Below are 20,794 nucleotides of genomic sequence, written 5' to 3'. Positions count from 1 at the left end.
TACGTTTCTACAATGTTCAAACCCAACGAAATCTGTAATTTCATTCAAGAAATTGAATTTAACATTAACATTTAATTGAATCACCTGTCAATGGTGTCCTATCCTCTTTACCCAAGAACCAACAGACTTCTTAAACAGAAACTGTAATTATACTTCGCAGAACATAGGAGCCGCTGGTTGACTGCTGCCTCACTCAGTTAGTTAGTTAGTGCTATCTAGGGACTTCTTTGGGCGGTACCACAGTATTACAGTATATTAGGGTATTAAGAAATCCTGACGTATGATTTTGATACCCCCAAAAATACAGACCCTCATCTTTTTAATAATATCGCATTGGAGAGGCTGTAATAAGGATGTTTTGCATGCTGTGTAATTCTCATGCCAACGGAGGTCAGTGTGGTGCAACAGGCAGCTAAGCTGACTGTGAGTGGTGAGGAAAACAAGACAGTACCCAGCCTGTAAAAAACGACCCGCTTCATGCTAACAACAAGAGAGAGACGGCAAGGAATATTTTATCTTCACACCTAACCCGGAGACAAATGCAACAAACCAGAAATGCTGACTAACCAAACGACTAACAAGAGCCCGCTAAGCGTAGTGAAGTCGCTGGTCAGCACTACCTGGGCAGGAGGAGGTGTGCATTTATTTGAGTGTGTGTGTTCGTGCTGCACACTGATACCATCATAAACTGTATACTACGGTGAAATTCCATGAAGCTGTGATGATATGAAAAAATAGACACCACCAAAGCCAACTATGGTTAAAGGCGCTGGGCTTCCCAACAATTGAATTTGCCATCTAGCAGCTACAGTAGCTGTACAGTGGACGGGTAGTCGGCTCATCTAACGCTCGTGATAAGTTAGCACTTTTTGCAACTATTTCATGAGATGACTTTAATCACTGAACATGATTTCTGTGTAAGTCATCTCTGCTAGATTTTAAGCTGCGATGATATTTGTTAGCATAGCTATAGAAATGTTTCTGTATGGTTGTTAAACAATGAAGATAACAACACACCCATGATCCAACACTACTTCAAAATGTCATCAAAGTCCATCTTTTAGACAGACCAATATTGGTAGAAATGATATACTGTTTGTTTACCTATTCTGGTCAGGTGCAACAGTCTAGCCAATACAATCAAAACTATCCAGAGGAAGACTCTACCTCTTCTTCTCTGTCATACCCAATAAAATCACAGAGACATAGGCAGATATAAATTCTAAAAAAAAAACCTGACTAAAATGCATAAAGGTGACATAGTTACAACCATGGGCAGCGAAATAACAAGCAGAATTAGGAAAATGACACAATAAGAGGGAAATTCATGGGCAAAACAGGAGCCAGAGACAAAGACGGAGGAAAAAGATACTGTAGCTACATAACATGTTGGACTGTGCTGCAGCCCCCACGACCCCCCTCCCTTCAGCAGTGGGTAAATAGAATAATTACTGGGTGGTCAGTGTAGTGTGAAATGACAGCGTGACCACGGAACAATGAAACGTTGCCCAAATGCTGACAGAACATGACGAGCACGTGGCTGCCTGAATACAAAGTGTGCCTGTATGTGTGGCAGAGATAGAAAAGGGAAAAGGGGAGTGAAAGTTTGTGTGCGCGCACACTGAAAAAATAAAATAAAATAATGAGCAACACATTGTGGCAGGACAAAATAGTCTTTCGGCAAACTCATGCAGAACTGATCTTCTAACCTCTTCCATGCAGCGATGGACAATAGCAAATCCCTGCTAATGTAATCATTAGGACAAAATTTTGGACTTGAATTGTATGCTGTTAAATTCAATGGAGCAGGTGCAAGAGGATGGCAGTGTGGTGGATGAGGTCACTGCCCATCATACAGTGCACAGCTAGCAAAAAGACCAAGCATCTCTTTTTTCCTCCTGCTGTTTCCAGGAAAGACTGCCTGCCACTACACTACACTACTGACTTAAAAATGAGATTCATGCAGTTACTTTTAGATATCCATATTTTTGACCATTTTAAATAATAGAGAGAGGTATGACACCAACTAAAGTCTTTGGACAGAAAGATGTTTTTTTCATGGTACAGCACCTTAACTTGCACTCAGAGTAACAAACTAATGCTGTAAAGTTGTAAACTGACTTTCTTTCATTTCCCACCTTAAAAGGAAAAGGCAGATAAATTTGGATATTAATGATATTGCATAAAGTTTGCAGAGAATTCAGTTACGCCTCTGTGTCACTACAACATCAACAAACACTTTAATGACTTGAAATTGACTCTACCTTCATTATCCAATGAAAAGTCTCAGACTAATTAACTATATGGCTTATATATATATAGTTCACACTGTAAGAAAATGGATAAAGAAAATAACAACTTATTTTATCTATTAGAATTTATCATTTTGCTATTAAATTCTTATTGCAAAAACTTACTAATGTGTCCAATATGAAATTATGAATGTTCAGTAGGGAGATTTTTCAGTTCTGTTTATTGTGTTCCCTCTGCATCTCATGAGACTAACTCAGCTGACAGCAAACAAACAGCTGGCTCCTAATGTATATTTTAATTTTAAAGGTTTTGTTTCATTTTAACTTAATTTTAGGTTTTAATGGTGAATAGTAAGACATAGGGTCTAGGTTAAAAACAAAAAGGATTCATGTGTTACTGCCAACTAAAAGGTGAGGAATGAGTGCATGAGAAAAGCGGATGAAAAAAAGAGATCTGAATTAATTAGCCGTCTTTCATCAGTTTTGCGATAATCATTGCCATGCAAGTGGGAAAAGGGAAAATGAATGGCTTTCTGACTAAATTGGATTCACAGGGCTCTCTCTGTATTTCCAAAAGGGGGTAAGAATGGGTGTTACAGTGGGGCGTAAATTGGCAAGACCCACATGCTCTGGCAGTGAGGCGGCGGTTCAGTGTTGAATGAATCTGACATGCTTTTTGACAGGAGGTGAGGTCTGAGCTCTGCCATTTCAGAGGAGAACCCCTGCTTCTTGTGAAATCCTGCTGTTTCTGTTTTCCTACAAGCAGAATGGAGCCAAGTTGTTCATCATTTATTGCTGGGATAATTAGACTAGTAGTGGCTTCAAGACAAATGATTATATAATGGTAAATGATAAAACTGAGGTGCATGCTAACCCCTAATTCTAACCCACTGTATTTTTAAAAAAATAATAATTTTTCTTTTTTTTAAGCGAGGATGTTAATGTAAAAATTCTCATACAGATGATGGACAACAGATGAGTGCCAATATGCCACAAGAATGTATTTTTGTAAAAATGTATACATGAAATGTAGCGCCCATTCACAAACAAGAATGCATACAACATACAAGCTAAAAAGATTCACACACTTCAAGTTGTCTCTCCGAGTAGATAATGCAATGGAATAAAAACAAGTTGGTGATAATCATATATTTCACCATTTTCTTTTCCACGTCTAATTTGCAAATAAAGCAAGAAAAGAGAAAGAAAGTAGTCTTAACAGAAATAACAAATAAAGACAAAATAAGCAGCACCTGTTAATGATTCATGTGCATTATACATTAGGCTATTATAGCTCCATTCATGTGTTAAACATGCACTTAGTGGACAATTAACATACTTTGAAAGGCCACCTAACAGACAAAAGAACTGCCTCATAATTATTGCAGCATTTTCCAGATATTGTTTTGTTATAAAATGCATGCCCAAATGACATAATTAAACTTAAAACCATGGTTATCACACTGTTTTAAATACCTGTTTTAGTTTATCAAAATCTTAAGTTCAAAGGGATAGTTTGGACTTATTGAAATGAGGTTGTATGGGGAGCTTATAGATAGGTATAGAAAGTTTATTACAAACAGTAGATGTCAGGTGCCATGGCACCAGTTTGGAGCGACAGGCAGGTGTGCCACCATGGAAGCTAAGCAATGTACTGCTGGGGACGGGGACAGCAGCAAAATGTATTGTTGCCACCTTGAAAAAGTCTCACCTAAAAAAATCAATATCAGTTTAAGTTAACGCTATATTGGGAATACTGTCACAGCTGAACATTGACACAGAGAGACCTCTGACAGGAAACTGAAAACATTATTTTGCTCTCTTCAAAGACACCAGCCTCCTTAGAGAAAAAAAAAATAATTTTACCTTGCAGAACATGGAAGTTTCCACTGCCGTGATTGATTAGTTTATGTTATTGTGTCTTAAATGAATCTGCACTAACATTTTTAAACGCCAAAGTCACACAATAACACAAATCGACTTAACTATCAAAGGAGGCAATAGACGAGCAAGGTAAAATTACTGTTTTTCTCAAAGGAGTCTGGTGGCTTTGAAGACTGCATGGATGGCTGCTTCAGTTCCTCGTCAGAACGAGCTGCCTGATGGGAAAGTGGTGAAAATATTTTACATACAGCATACACTGATACTGATTTTTTTAGGTGGCTAAAATACAGTTTTTTCTGCTGCTCCTGTCCAAAATAGCATATCGCTTACACCTGCCTGCTTCTCGTACAAGTACAAATACCTTACAAGTACCTCATACAACCCCACTTCAAATAATCTAAACCATCCCTTTTAAAAAGATATTCTCAGGTATTTATACACTGAGCTGCGACAGATGTCAGAAATATTTAACTCAATATTTGTGTAAATGGAGAGCCCTGATATGTAAATACAATCATTTGTCACAATACTATTATATGGGAGATGAGAAGTGATAATAGTAAATTATCACTTCTGCATGTGTGGAAATTAATTTTTAGACTGTCAGGCAGAGACAGGAGGCGTGCGATTCACATTTACATCATACTAACATTCAACCAGCCTTCACACTCTTCACACAGGTCTCTGCCCACATCTGCTCTCTGACAACTGCTGTGCGGACAGCCCAGTAGTCAGAGCTCTCTCTCTTTTTTTTTTAACTCTGCATATGATGTCTGCCTTAAATTTTGATATGCAGGGTTAGCCCAGAGAAAGATAAAAATCCCACCCTCAACTAATAGATTATTTACAGGTGCATTCAGCACACTGCATTAGCCTATGATAGGCTCGTAAAAATATAACAATACTGAGGCAGTAAGGAGCAACGATGTAATGAGAATACTGAATGGTTCATTCCACTGAAAATGGTGTTGCAAAGTAATTCACAGTATTTACCTGATGTGGGCCTCAGCTTTAGTAGCTGCCTCGTTGTACTGTTCAGCTGCCTGCTTGTAGTTGTCAAGGTTCTGGAGGCAGAGAGACAAAGAGAGAAAGAAAGTTGAGAACGATTCAGTCGTATTTTGCAGCTCTGAAGGAGTTTCCCTTTACATTGTGAACACCTGGCAGACGGCTCAGGCATATGCTGCTTCTAATGATGGCTTTAAGAACATTACGTTATTTCAAAACAGGAAAAACAAGACTGACTAAGTTCTCAAATCGAGTCGCATGAATTAGAATTTAATGGGTACTAATTACTCCTTTCCTTATTTTCTGTCATATAAAATGTTACTGTGTTGTGTGTGCATATGTGGCTTAAATTTCAAATAATGAGGTAAATACAAGTAAAAGTAATCCCTGTGATCAAAAACCTGTTCTGAATACACTGTTTCAAACTTTTTTTCTACTTTCAAGACAAGGTGAAGTCAGCTTGAGATGGATTTCTTTATATGGTTATCCACTCCTGGCATGTTTCTGCAAGTGTTAACATTACAAATACTTTACATTTCCTCATATTGCTACATGCTAACGTCTGCCAAATATGAGATCTTTGCTGCCAATGTTGTTAATTTCTTCCCAATTCTGAAACATATTCCTGCTGGAACGTGTCACGTTGTGTTAAGAAGCTTTTACTGGTGATTTTTCACAGGAGAAAGTGCCTCTATTCTCAGTTTTTTCCTTTGGCTGCAATGACGGATCAGAGACACCAGTGTCATCGAAAATTATTTAAGTATTGGAAATGTATGTATGATTCATCCATGGTCATGGTTTAGACATTTTTAGCATCAGAGTCCTTCACTGTTTGCATGTATACATATGAGAAGGCTCCAGAGTGTTTGAAGGTTAAGATACTGTAAGATCAAGACTTTGATGATGTTTAGAATCCAATTTTGACGCATCTCTAAGTTATGTGAAATACACTTAACGAGTGTGAATCATTGTTCCATTTATTAAAGTGTTTGGTATGTCTTTGTCCATGTACATGCTGTACCAAGAGCTTCTCAAATCTGATTTGTGTTGTCGTTAAATTTGTATGTTCATCTAAGATCAACTGTGTCTCATTAAGTTTATTTATTATTCGTCAAAATGAAGATTGAACAAGAGTACAGGAGTTTTTCACATCAATTTATACAGAAAAACTGAAAAAGCTGACCAATCAGAGCAGACTAGGCTTTTTGCGGGAGGGGGCAGGTGCTAAAACTGAGCACTTCAGACAGAGGGTGAATACAGTTCCATCACAGACAGTATGAGGTCTTCTGCGTTTTATGACCACTAAACATGTTCTAGCAGAAACCCAAAAGTATGAACCTGAAAATGGGCATAATAGCTCTTTAAAAACATGGATTATCTGCATAACATTACCATAGTGAGAAGTATTTAATTTGTTATTTCTTGGCTTCAGTTCAAGCTGTAATAGGCCAATGATGATAGGCAAAATGCATAAAACACCATCTTAAATGTCACATTTGTTAAATTAGAGACCTTTGAATTTTACAGCGCTGCTTACAAATCTGAATGCTGATTGCCTGTTGGTACTTCATAATGCTTTATTTCATGTAAGAAACAGTGGCATTTGAACAGCAATTCCTACACAGGTGGAGTCCGTACCTAGAGGGCAAGGTCATATACAGCACACCTCTACTGGAGTAATCAGTGGTCACAGTGTTAACTACACGGAATTGTGGTTATGAGCTGCGCTGACTAGAAAGATGTCACAAGCATAAGTAGTTTAAGAAAATGTTAAAGTGTGCAGTATTTCCAGCCCCGGTGTTGAGAAAAGGTTTCAAATCATCAGCCCCATAAGATGAATGACCATGTTACAGGCTTTGTGTCAAATCACATGAAATACAGTTTGCCTGGAATGCCCCCAACACAAAGCAAATCTTTCTCGCCACCCTGGCAGTAATCACCATTTTAAACCAATAACCGCAGTGCTCACGCTTTTACTTAATCATTCCCTATATTCCCAATAGATGGGGTGATAGGAGAGGAAGATAATTGAAGTGACTGAGCAGGGAAGGAGATGGGATCAAACACAAACCTCCTCCACAATCCCTAGCCCTCTACTCCTCCAGTGCCCCCTAGTCATTTTCATATCTCATTATTTCACGCTGATCTGCAGACATGCTTCTCCTGATTTGAAAGTCTGGTGTTGGAAACGACTCAAGTAATGTCATAGCCATCTTTTTCCTTAATCCTATCTGCTACTATTCACTACAATGCAATAATCTGCCCCTCAATCCTTTTCTTTCCTTCCTACGTTCTTTAAAGAGAAGACAGTAAAATATAAGTCGTAAGTCTTGTATGTAGGAGTAGAAGTTGTTTTTCCCCAAACTCTATCAGTAATGTTTAAGTATCCACCCAGTAAATTTCAATTTCAGTCATCATGGAAACTGCTGCAGTTGATTGCAGAAATATGCCAAATCCTGAGTTATTTCTATAAGTTGATTTATGAAAACATATATAACTTTGATGAGATCATCAAGATATTGTGCCATGTTCATAGGTTTTTTTTGATGGCTTTGGAACAGGAAAAAAAACATCCCTTTGCTTAACTCTGCCTACAAGTTCTGAATGGCTTGGAAAGTGGCTAAAAGCAAAACACAAAACACCCGTTTTTGCTGTCACTGTAATTCACAATGTGGGGACACTAAACATCCCTAGGTATAAGACTTTATCCCTGCCAGTTATGTTTTCCGGTGTTATATTGGATTTTCCAGGACAGGATTATACTCTCGCTGCTAAGTCTCCCCTTTGCTAATATACACACAAGGTTTAAATACTGCAGATGCCTCACCTCAACTGCAGCTACAAAGACGAGAAGCATACGTCATCCCAGCATCGTGTACCTTTGAAATGAATGACAGTTCCAGACTTCAGAATGCCTGCTCATGTGGTTCAATAATCTACTAAGCACTAAACATTACCTTAATTTGAAAGTTCTGGAAGCCAAGCCCTGGATTCGTGGACATTAAAGAGACAGTAAGTCTCACTTCTTGTTAAAGAAGAGATAGCTAATACTTTGTCTGGCTCCCTGGGAATATGTGGTAAGAAGTTAGCCACATGTTAGCGTCTTAGCCTTTAACCTCAGGTCAAGGGCTCAGTGGGTACACTCAACTGAGGAAAGCTGAGCTTAAACTTGAAAGTCTGTAGTTGCCTTGTGGGACATTCAGTGTTGGAGCCTAGATAAAAAAAGGAGGCCCCACAGGGGCTTAAACCCATGGGTGCCTCGGATTATGCAGGACATAGAGAGTAGGGCACCAGGAAGACAAGGAGCTAGCAGACAGTTTAAAGGTAAAGTGAACTTCTCACTGATGATTGGTGCATCCTAAAAAGGCTCTATCTTGAGCACCAGGTGGGGTCAGGCAGTAATTGATATAATGCCCCCCATTTGGAATAAACACATTTTGCCATGTTAGCATGGTGCAAAGCCAGAGAGGGATCTTTTCCTTTTTTCCATTTCTTGCTCCCCCCCTTTGTAGTTTTGAGTTAGCTAGAGCAGCGTTTCTCAAATGAGGGTACGTCTACCCCTAAGGGTACTTTAGGGTATTTTTTCATAAAAAAACAACATTTTTTTAATTCATCAGTCATACATAAATCCGCAAATAATTATAACAACAATTACTTCCATGTTTCATCATCATGACCGAGAAGACAATTTCAAAATTGAATGACAGACAAATATCAAGAAAATGAATGCACTATTCACGCAACAATACAGCTGAAAACAGGAAGAAGTGAAAGAGAAAGTGAAACCAAAATAAGAACATACCGTTAGTATTACAAAGAATGTTTAAATGGGATTTACCTCATTTCATTGTGCCTTTGTATCTCCGTTTTTTCTTCTAAAAATGTTTTGAGCTGTTCAAGAGGTACTTGACAAAATTTTTTTTTCAAAGACAGTTATTGAAAAATTAAGATTTATAGATAGTATACAGTATATAAATAGTTTGATGGTTATGGGAGGGATGCTGCATCAGAAGTTACTGATACAACTAGAGCTGGGAAACATGGCGAAATTGAGGACACAATAAGTGTGACTGTTGTGTTTGGACTGACAGGTACAGCTTATCCAGTCGAAATGTTGGGGGACCTCAAGGCTGTGTGCCATTTTTGTGTGTTTGAACATGTTTGTGTGTGTGTGTGTGTGTCTGTTGACAGAACAGACCCAGAGCAACAGCCCCAGCTCAGCTCTCATGACAGCGGAGAAGTGGCAGCACTATCACTGGCACACACACTCTGAGCTCTTCCCAGTCATTTGCACCCATGGGGACAAAAGCCCAATGTGGAGAGACAGAAAGGGGGGATGATAACCCTCAATGGGGGGAAAGCAAGGTTTTGGGGGTGTTGGAAAGACTCATGGAGGGGATTAGTGTTGCTGCATGTGTGCTACGTGTGTGTGTGTGTAAGCTTGCATACATGCAGGTGTGTGACTAAATCTGTGTTTGTATGTGAATGCTTGTGTTCAGATGATCCTTGCATGCACACTCGTCTGAACACCCTCCAGCAGCTGTGGATTGAGATGGGCTGATGTCAGGATTTTGAGGGAGGGGTTGTTTCACGCTCCACGCTTGGACGAAGGCGGATTAATTTTTTTTCTTTTTTATTTCGGAGGCAGCAGTCGACAGGGGTGGGGGGGGGGGGGGGGGGATTAAAAGAGGTGAATTTTAAACTGAGACTTGTTTACAGAGTCACAGGGTATGTTGCCACAGGGAGACAGATATACTCCACCTGTACACTGGGAAGAGATTAGGGAGGCATCCACAAATAAACGAGAGAGAGGAGAGGATTGGGAGAGAGAAGAAGTGGAGGATGTACTGGTATGCTTGAAGAAGGGGGTCAGTTTTGGGATGTCTTTAAATGTGTGGAAGAGGGGAAATGCGAAGTTGTGCAGTGGATTGGCCACTCTATCACAATTACTTCTGAGGTGACAGCATACACACATGCCTGTCACAATAAACACACACGCACACACACACGCACACAGGCTGTCTTCTCATTTGTATCAGTGGTGGACTAACAGCATCCACAGCCTTTAGACAAACACAATAGTCTGTTATCATCTTTTATCTCTCAGGCAAACTGGACACCAGAGTGTGTTTTCATACTGGTAATCAACAACACACACGTACATGTGCAGTTATTAGCCTGTTAGAAGGGGCTGCTGTTGAGCCAGAGTAAAATGTTGATTCAGGGGAAGATCACACACCAATTACCAGTAGATTCTCCTTCTTATCCAGCTGCTCTTATAGCTTAAATCTCTGCCTCAGATCACCAACACATGAACATGAGCGCCTGCATGTGTGTGTTTTTTGTACAGGAAACTTAACAGTCCTCTGAGATTATTCCTCTGAGACCGATACTCACACGTAGACGATGGCATTGAACACCTCTACAACTGTGCCTTGCATTAACAGGATCAAATACTGATGTGAGGGAGGCCCTGACAGAGCGATGTAAAGCGGTCTTCACATGGATTATAATTTATGTGAAAAGTGAGACATATTGCTGTTTCAAATTGTGTTTTGCATTTATGTATATGACCTGTGACAGTCACAATTCAACTTTTAAGTGGCCATTTATTTCAGCCCAACTGGTATTTGCCAAAGGTATGAGAGTGTGAATGGAAAGAAAAATAGGCAGGGTAAAAGGAAAGGGAGCATGAAAGGAGGCCTGGATGAATGGGGTGCTAGATTGGAAAATGAAGGAAGAGAAGGAGGGAGATGGACGCCAGCTCAGGGCACTGGCTCAGGATAGACTGTTTAATGCACAGTCCATATAGCCTCTTTATCTCTTGCTCTCAGTCCCCCTCTTTCTCACTCCCTCATCCGCATGCAGGTCAGCGGCAAGCAAGTGAGGGGTGAAAAAAGCGATAGAAAAAGTGACTGCGCTGGCGAGCGGAGAAAGATAGAGCATCCTCCACTCTTCTGCCAATCAGTCTCTTACGTCAAGCATTGCAGTGTGTGCTGCTTGCCGCACGGTGTGCAGGGACCCTTCCATTTAACTTGGATATGTAAAAGGTTTTCTCAGAGGCCTAAAGGAGGCGAGTGCCAGGGACTAGATAAGGTCCCCCGTCTGCCTGATGGGCCCTGTAGGACGGAGGGAGGGGCAGGGAGAGGGGTGGAGGGGGAGTCAAGTCCCAAAGAGAGTCTAGAGAATACTGGAGGTGGAGTTGTTGGTGTGAGAGGACAAACAAGAGACGGGCCATGGGAGGGAAGGGTGTGAGTGTGTATGTGTCTCTACCTGTAAATATTCACCTTTCATTGACTTAATGTTTTGCTGTTTTCAGTGTGTCACATTTTTGTGCCTCCGCACCGTCTGTACACCTGTACATCCCATTCTCGTGAACGCAATGACTTAAAAAAACCTTGAGATAATTTCTCAAAATTTGGCATAAATGTTCACTTGGACTCAGCAATGAACTGATAAGAATTTGGCGATCAAAGGTCAAAAGGTTACTGTGACCTTGAAGCGATCTCATTCTCAGAAACACCTTGAGGGAGATTCTGCAAATTTGGCACAACGCCCACTTAGGCTCAAGAATGAACTGGTTAGAATTTGGTGGAAGGTCACTGTTACCTCACAAAAACATGCTTTTGCCAGTAACTCAAGAATTCATATGTCATTTTGACAAAATTTCCCCACACATGTCTATTATGATAAAATGATGAGTTTATGACAATCTATATCCAAAAAGGTCAAAGGTCATCTTCAGTGTAACATCGTAATCTTCAGCAAAAACACTTTTCTGGCCATTACTCAACGTCATAACTAGGGATAATAACAATTAATTGATAATCGATTATTCAGTCGTGAAAAATTAATCAAACGTGAAATTTAATGGATCAATTGATAGGCTATGCAGTGTTGTTTAAGTATATCAATGTGTTGCTGTAAGCTCTGATTGAGGAAAAAACACATTTGGTATTGTTTGAAATAAGCTAATTAATTAATTAGTTGATTAATTTTATCAATAATTGATTAAGGAAAGTGCTTAAGCATCCATCATTTCACAGACATGGATGTAAACTGTAAGTGCAACGTGACTACGTGGAGGCATCCAGCTGTGAGGTGCTTGTATGCCAGTTTGTTCATAATTCTACAGTCTGCCTCTCAGTCTCATCTTGTGTTTTTCTCATAGTCACCTTCGTTTCTTTACTTCACTTGCACTCTGTAATTTTACTCTCATGCCTCTTGTCCTTTCCTCTAGCCTCTGTCCATCCCTAAAAGCATAAAGCCATCTTTTTCCTGCCCTAAAATCATACACCAGGCACTACCAACCTTGCTTCTCACAGATTCTTTTATCAAAGTTTACTCTCTATGTAGGCAACATTTATCAAACCACTGTGCTTGTGGCTTTTTCAGGGTGCAAAATATCAAATACACATTAGTGCTTAAATGGCGGGAACACGGGTCATAATTTCTTAAAAGCACCAAACAAACCACTTTTATTTTTTTTCCATTTTTGAAAAGACCACAGGGTTGCTGGCAAAAGGACATAGTGATGAGAAAAGCACAGTACATTTGATTAGACAACTGAAGCGCTCCGAGAGAGAAAACGCTGTGAAACCTCTCCTGAGTGCTGGTCCATCAACAGTGAGTCGTGACTCTCATCTGTCTGCTCAAACTTTCAATTCATTTACATTTACATTTTGACATTGGTATGTGGGCTTGACATTTCCAAGGCAGGGAAGAGTGTCTTGTGTCTCAGCAAGATTTTACTCTCTAAGGAGAGTGAGTAATATGTCACTTTAAGACTTGTTTTGATATTCCTGATGTGAGAAGATTTCTTTTCAGTAAAAGCCTACGGGATATTTTTTTTATCTCGTTAGTGAGGTCTCCTGTTATAAATGTCAAAATAAGTGCTGAAAGTGCTAGAATCTCCCTCTCTAAACTCTCACCAAAAAACCACCGAAGGAAAAAAAGATTTTGATCAAACATCATCAGTTAATGCAATGCAACTAATGGACACGTGAGGAAATGTGTTTATTAATCCGATGGGATCTGGCTATGTCCTTTTAATGTCATACATCTTTATTAGAAAGAAAATGGTCCTTACCTTTTTTTCCAGTATTTCTAGTTGCTCTTTGTAGAAGCTGGATATGCTGGCTAGTTCCTTCTCTTTATTCTGCAGTTGTCTGGCCTGAGAAAAAGGGAGGGAGAAGGAGAAAAAAAGACAATATAGAAAAATCATAAACAAACAAATAAAAAAAGTTGTCTTTTAGATAGGCAGAATATGAAGAATGGCTGTTGCAGTGGTTCTTTATATTGACACATAAGAATTAACTACAACCTGTGTAGGCTTGTGTAAATACTCAATTCTGACTGCCTTGCAAATAAGGAGGAGAATCAATCCAGGCACTAATTAAAAAGTTTCACTTGGCAATTTTTAAGTTGACATTGTTACAAAGTGGGTTATGTTAGTCAAAGTAATGGCCTAAAAATTCCATTAACATGTTTGCTCATAAGCATGTTGAAAACATGGGCACTAGCCACTGTAGCCGTATACCTGAGTTTAGGGCTGCACCTAACAACTATTTTCATTGACAATTAATCTGTCGTTTTTTTCCTCGATGATTAGCGGTTTGGTCTATAAAAGGTCAGAAATAGTGAAAATGGTCGATCAGTGTTTCCCAAGCACAAGTTGACATCCTCAAGTGGTTTTGTCTACAATCCAGAGATTTAAGATGCTGGAATTAGAGAATTTTTTTTCCAAAAAAAAAAAAAAAACCCTAAAATGATTAAATGCTAATCAAATTAGCTGGCGATTAATTTAATAGTTGACAACTAAATGGTTGTTTCGTCTCTGGCTGAGGGGAGAAGAAACTAAGCAACCTGTTGCTTTCACTGCCAACCAGACTCAGAAGACAAGACTAGAATACTGTTAGCTAATGAATTGATTGAATACACAACTCACCTATGATATAAGATATAATTCACAGTATCATCAACTCTGCTTCACATTCCAGTAAAAAGTAACTATATACTATATAGTTAGGGTTTATATATATACTATATCAGCAGATGCACTTCCACCTATGTACGTCTTAAAACAGATTAACAACACAGACATTTTAGGGGGACCATAAGTATACCCCTAAGTATGTGGTTATTGCATCAAATTTCAGGTTCACATTTTTCAATTGATCATTCGTCTATGTCGAACTTTTCTATCTCATACATACACTTTTGGATGTTTTACAATTCTATAATGCTTCATGGAAATCTCTATTATGAAAAGTACGTCACATCTACATGGCAAAGTAAAGCACAAAAGAATGGATATGTTATAGCAGATCCGTCTAATGTAACAGAACTTACAAAACTACTCAGGTGGCATGTGACTGGCACAGCGGCGGCAGGGCCTGACATGGCGATGTTGGCGTTAGAATGAGGTGAAAGGCCAAGCTTTGACAAGTAGCAAGATGGCAGATTGGCTGTAGGTTTGGGCCATGGCGTAGCAGCATGCAAGCAGCGGAAGATAGGAGGCCGATGTCAAAAAGATACACTGTGAAAACAAGTTGCTAGTTCAGCTTCAGAGTTGTACATGCAATCGAGATTTGAAATAACATTCATTCTTTTTAGAAAAGATTCTTGTGTTACACGAGTTACGTGATGGAGACAGCTTGTTTTAACGGCATGAGGCTTCACAGTGTGTCAATATTATTACACAATCCCATAACTGACATAAAAAGGGATTCCTTTATGATAAATATTCATCAAAATAACGCAATAAACAGAGACAGAAAAACAGTAATGAGGCGGCACTGCAGCGCTGCAAAATGAAAATAAGAGAGAGGGATAGTCAAAAGAGATGTGCAGGTTTCAAAATTTCAGATGTTAGCAAGCATTGTCAAGACAGCTGTGTGGGTGACTGACAAACATACTACTGTGCTGTGATCCTTCACTGTGCCATCAGCTCAATGTTTTCACTCACTACGCATTACTAATCCATCATCCATCTCATTTTAGATTATTCAATCATAATAATACAAAAAAGGTTTTCTCTTGGAAGATAAAAGCGATGATCACACATTTTTAAAGACTGATGAATTTGGCACTATGCACCGCTTTCCAACCTTTTTTATTAAGGGACCCCTTTTCAATTACTGAGAAAACTGATGACCTCTGACTCAGTGACATATTTTAAAGATAACATAAAATACCCTAACAATAACAGTACAGAAGAACTGATAAACTTTAAAATTAACCCAAACAGTGAACCAAATAACTGTAGTTTATCTGAAAGTTTGTGTAAAACAAGCAATTAGATTAATTTTGAGCAAATTATTTCCTGTGAATATTGCATCAGAAATGAGGAATAATCATACATACTTAATATGCTTCTGTTTCGTCAAATTAAGTGTTTCCTTTTCCCCGAAACATGGCCATTGTTAAATTATGTCTTTAGTTGTTTTAGCGTACTTCTCTAATGCAGGAAGAGGCTGTTGAGCAGAGAGTGAAGGCTCTGTAAGCATAACTTGTGTTCAGATCTTCACTGGGCCCTTATTCTATGAGATTTCTTTTAGTTTATATCTTGAATAATAATCTCAGCTTAAAAAAGTAATAACTATTAATAACTATTTCATTTTTTTTCACAGAAACAAATGAAATGATAGGCCTACTGTATATTTTTATGAAACATTTTCTTACATTCCTTAAGATCAAAAGGGACTTGCGACCTTCAGTGACATTACCAGTGCAGATAAGATATCTTCACATGAAAACATGACACCAAGTCTATTTTCAGAAAACATACCACAGACTGTACCGAAATTAACTAACTCAAACTGAATTGAATGGCAGCAGCTTGAACTGAACTGATACACTAAAAACCTTGCGGCTTGATTTAGGATTTCAGTGTTTACATGCATCTGTCAGAAGTTTGGTCATGCTGCGGAGAGTATGCAGACAGATCAAAGGAGAACCTCAACAGCTGTGCAATCTGAATTGCATATTACGGCTAAAATGCATAAAAGCATAGGCAACATGCACATGGTGCACACAGGATGGTTGAATTTTCTCCAGAATTCACACATTTGATCTGTAGAGGTTTAGTGTGCCTGCATATTAAAATGGTTATCAATCAGTGCTAGGGCTCTCATAAACACACATTGTTTCTAACCAAAAAGGGTAATGAGTGAAGCAGTGCTACAGCAGTGTGAACATGATATGGTGCATGAACACAATATAGAAGGCTGAGAGTGAGGCAGAAAAAGGCAGCAATAGGGCATAGATTTATAACACTGAGATAGACAGTGTGTTTTTTTTTACACACACACATGCACACACACACACACACACACACACACACACACACACACACACACACTGTGTTATGCCATGGTGTAATGGTGACAGATTGCTGTACCCGAGTTGTGCATTAGTGAGTGTGATAAAGATCAGATGGAGCAACACCATCTTGCCCTGGATGATCTACTCATCTTCTGTGCTCTTTGCTGGCATGGTGAATACAGGCGTGTAGACACACACTCACGCACACTTACACACAGACTGACATTACATTTATTGTAATCCAATCTAATCTTATCCTAACTTAACAGGCACATGCATCCCCAAAGAGCACATCTGCAAATCCCTATACTGTGCTCACTGCACTTTTTTCTTTCTGCGGCGGCTGTTTGATGCTTAAGGGCTGTGTGTGTATGTGTGTCTGTGTGTAAAATCACCTCTGCTAGCAGCACAGATGATGTGTAATTTTCTAGCTGAATACCTCCCAAAGTGTTGTTGTGTGGAATGGTGGCGGCAGCGCACTCACAGCCTCGCTTTAATGCACAATGAAAACATGACATTTGAATAGAGAGGAGAGAGTGAAAGAGAGAAAGAGAGAGGAAGAAAACTGAGTTTTAAAAAAGGGAGGCACCAGCAATGGTAGTGTTGCTTACCCAGGCATCCAAATCTGCCGGCTAGGAGGGGGAGAAAAAGCAGGGGTTAGTGAGACGGTACTGCAGAGGGTGTAAGAAAAGCACAGGGTCGGAAGAGATGGCATTAAAGACAAAGAGGAGAAGGATGGAAGACAGGTATAACAGGGAAAACAAAAAGGAGGTGACAAAAAGATGAATAAAGAAACAGATGAAAATGAGGCAGATAATGAGAGAACATGCAGAGAAGAAGAGATAACAGTAGGGCGAATAGTCTATGTGATAGAGAGAACAGGAAAGTTAAAGCAGCCAGTCAAAGAGTAATCAACACCATTATGTATAAGTTGCACAGTTTAGGCTGAGGACTACTTGTGAGTTGTAAAACCTAATTTGCCAGATGTCTGATGCTGTAAGAGATGTAATTTTGGCCTCCAATGATCTCATAATGCATCCAATGTGTCCCAACACGCATTCTGTGACCAAGTATCTTACCACTGATTTGCCAAGGTAATGAAACAACATATGAAATTCTCCTGGTTAATCTTCTACTGGTGATCCTGGTGGCACAGGCAGCTGAACCGTTTTCCACACACTCAAAATGTTGTGGGTCTGGCATGTGATCCTCTCTGCATGTCAGCCTTACATTCACACCCCCTGCCCTGTCCACCCATCTGTCTTGTTTCACTTCACTGCTTCACAGGTTTTAAATCCATTATTTCCTGACTTAAGGGACAGTAAATTCATGTAATAGAAAGTTAATACAATGTTCCCACACCTTCATGAACATCAGTTACAAGGCCTTTAAAGGATTTTCCAGGTCTAGGGATAAATGATAATATCAGCATGTCGATGGTATCAGCAGATAGTATAGTTTTTTATAGCTTTAAAATGAAATATCGGAATTTGCAAACATGCTGATTTCTGCTGAATCACAAACTGATACTACTACTACTGTTACATACATTTGAAGCATTGTATTTTAAGTTTCCATCATAACAGTATGCAGAGACTTGATATTTACTAAAATTAGGTAAGGAAAATAGTGCATACATTGATTTTGGTTTTCGGCCAAATGAGGTGTAAGTGAATCGGCATAATCTTAAAAAACCCAATATCTTGCATCCCTATTCGAGACTGATTGATTACTGCTACAACACTGACAGAATTTATTTTTATATAACTGCAAAAGGAGCCAATTCACTAACAACTAATGTATATATACATATCAAAAGAACTACTTTCAAAAACTTTTTTGAGGTTTTTGTTCAAATTCACACATTTTCAACGATTTCAAGGACCTTTGGTAACCCTGTTTATAGATACGATGAAAATAAACATAGCCAACATTTCAGTGTTCCTACAGCCTTCAAACCAACCAATATAATCAGTGTTGGTCACTTAGCAATTACATGATAGTATAAGAATATAAAGTTAAGGTATTAAAACAGTTGGTGCGTGACATCAAATGGTAGTGAAGTGAAAGTTATGCTTCCAACACAATGAAAACTAAATGTTTGAAATCAGTAATAAGTAAGCATAGTGAGTGTGCACATTATTTTAAAAATACAATGTTTTCATGCAGATGGGGGTTTATTGCCTATTTTACAATACCTCTTAATGGGACTTTGCCAGTAACTGTAAACTAGCAGCTTACTATCTGTTTTTATGATAATTTACAGAGCTGGGTATTGATGAGCCTTGAATGAAGCCATAAGATATTACAGAGTGTGACAGCATATGCTGGGCTACTATATGTTACAACATTTCTATTTCCATTGCCAAATCAAACACACGTATATATTAAAGACAAACAGGACACCATATTTGGGCGTGTTTAGCCTTGCCCACTCAAACCAAGTGCTCCCAGTGCAGCATTAGAAAGAGAACAGAAAGGCATAGATTAGAGCGGTGGGTGGCTCTAATGTTGCCATGCCTCATAAAAACACCATTCAGTTAAATGAGGTGAACTCACAAAGCCGGTTGTTGCAGTGTGTGTGTGTGTGTGTGTGTGTGTGTGTGTGTGTGTGTGTGTGTGTGTGTGTGTGTGTGTGTGTGTGTGTGTGTGTTGGGTAATCTGTGTAACGGATACAACCGCTGCCATCTGTTTAACCTCCCTGCTCTTTGGTGGCAGGCCCTAAACTGAATATGTGTCTGAGTGTGACTGTGTGTTTGTGTATTTGCGGACCCCCACTGAGTGCTCACAGGAGTGTGGAGGTCCCATTTCCATAGATGATAGACTTTAGAAGGGAGGTGAAGGAGCTTGTTGTGATACTGATGCAGACAAACACACACCCTAGCAGTTTGGTGCGGGCCATAACGGACAATGGCATTTCGGGAACATCCACTCATTGTTTTTATTTTGCGGCTCTGAGCTCCCTGGTGACCAGCAGTCAGCAGACTCAGTCTGCACATTAAGAGTCCTGTTCAACTGAGCAAGCAAAAACCCGACCACTAAAGTATCTGATGATGGTTCGTATTTTCTCCAAGATTTAGACCAAGATAAAGCTCATACATCTAGCATTAATGCATATTAATCAAGTTAATTGTGATGCCTCAGTAAACATAAATAACACCGCAGACTAACTGGCTTGCAGGTAAAAATCACACATGAATTTGGCGTGGGTATGTTAACACTTTAAAAAAAGAGCAAACTGCCTTTGATTTTGTTCAAAAACATAGGAGGAAAGCCATGGGCGAGGAAAGAAGAAATAACACAAAAAATAGCAATAAATTAGTAAAAAGTACAAGAAAGTTGGCTGAAACTTAGTTAAAAAAAAAAAGAAAAAACCCACAAAAGGAACATAAAAAACAGTGCTTAAAAATTAAATTCGGTAACATAGCCCTAGCTTTATTCTTTTTTTCCCTAGACATTTAACCCTGCTTGTAAAAAAATATTTTTTTCCTAAATCCACTAATATCTTGCAGTTTGTGGATTTTTTTACAAAGTTGCTTATGGCCTTTTTCCCTATATTTTTGAAAGAAATAACACCAATTTGCTCAGGGTTCAAAAGTTTAAATACTTGTGAAAGGCGTCTGAAAGCAGCATGAGAAAAGTGATGTTGCTCCAGGTTTTAAAGAGTTAAACTCCAGGTAACCATAGCACCAACACTTGTTCTCTCAACATCTCTCATTCTACAATGCCAGTGAAATACGCACAATAAAGAACTGCTTTCTTCCCCCCGCTGCTTGTGTCCAAGTGTATTACGTGTTATTAGTGATGTTTTGATGGTCACGTACAGTGCATTACTAGATTTTAAATTAGCAATACAAGGGCTGTATTTCAAGTAACGTTAGCCATGTTTGAGGATTTTTATTAACATATTTTAAACAGTGGCTGAAATCATGCATATTAAAAACGTTTCAAAAATATTCAGTTAATTCTAAACCATTTTCAGGCCTGGAAAATATATATATATTTTTTTTTAAATATCATAACTTTTTCCAGGAATTTCATGACCATGAGAACTCTGTATTAACCACTGTCACTTTAATGTGAACGTCCAAGTGCAATACAATGAATTCCTCCCATTAGAGAATGTCTGAAAATGTGCGACATTGTCATTATATTTTAAAAAACATGTCCTATCCCTCCTCTCGATGTTGGCCAGGTTTTCACTACACCTCAGTGTGGCCATACCAAAACAGATTTTAACAACTCTGAATTTCTGACATAGCTGAACAATGTTCCTCTGATGGAGTATCAAGCATATCAGTTTCACCCTGATCTAAAATATTTTTAGG

At 38.9% G+C, this 20,794-nt stretch overlaps 1 protein-coding gene across 2 annotated transcripts in view; it reads right to left on the bottom strand.

Annotated features, from left to right (window-relative positions):
- The window catches only part of LOC121954162 (MICOS complex subunit mic25a-like), a 63,183-nt gene that overhangs the window by 26,327 nt on the left and 16,062 nt on the right, over window positions 1-20,794 (bottom strand). For both annotated transcript variants that reach the window (XM_042501520.1, XM_042501514.1), the window contains exons 5-6: window positions 13,231-13,314; window positions 5,130-5,200 (exon numbers count right to left, since the gene is read on the bottom strand). In XM_042501520.1, coding sequence (XP_042357454.1) covers window positions 5,130-5,200; window positions 13,231-13,314 — 155 coding nt within the window. The remainder of the gene's footprint in view (window positions 1-5,129; window positions 5,201-13,230; window positions 13,315-20,794) is intronic.

Source organism: Plectropomus leopardus, chromosome 2 (assembly GCF_008729295.1).
Source record: "Plectropomus leopardus isolate mb chromosome 2, YSFRI_Pleo_2.0, whole genome shotgun sequence".
In the NCBI taxonomy this organism is placed as follows: Eukaryota; Metazoa; Chordata; class Actinopteri; order Perciformes; family Serranidae; genus Plectropomus; species Plectropomus leopardus.
The sequence above is the reverse complement of the archived record's forward strand: the minus strand, read 5'-3'. Positions and strand labels throughout refer to the sequence as shown.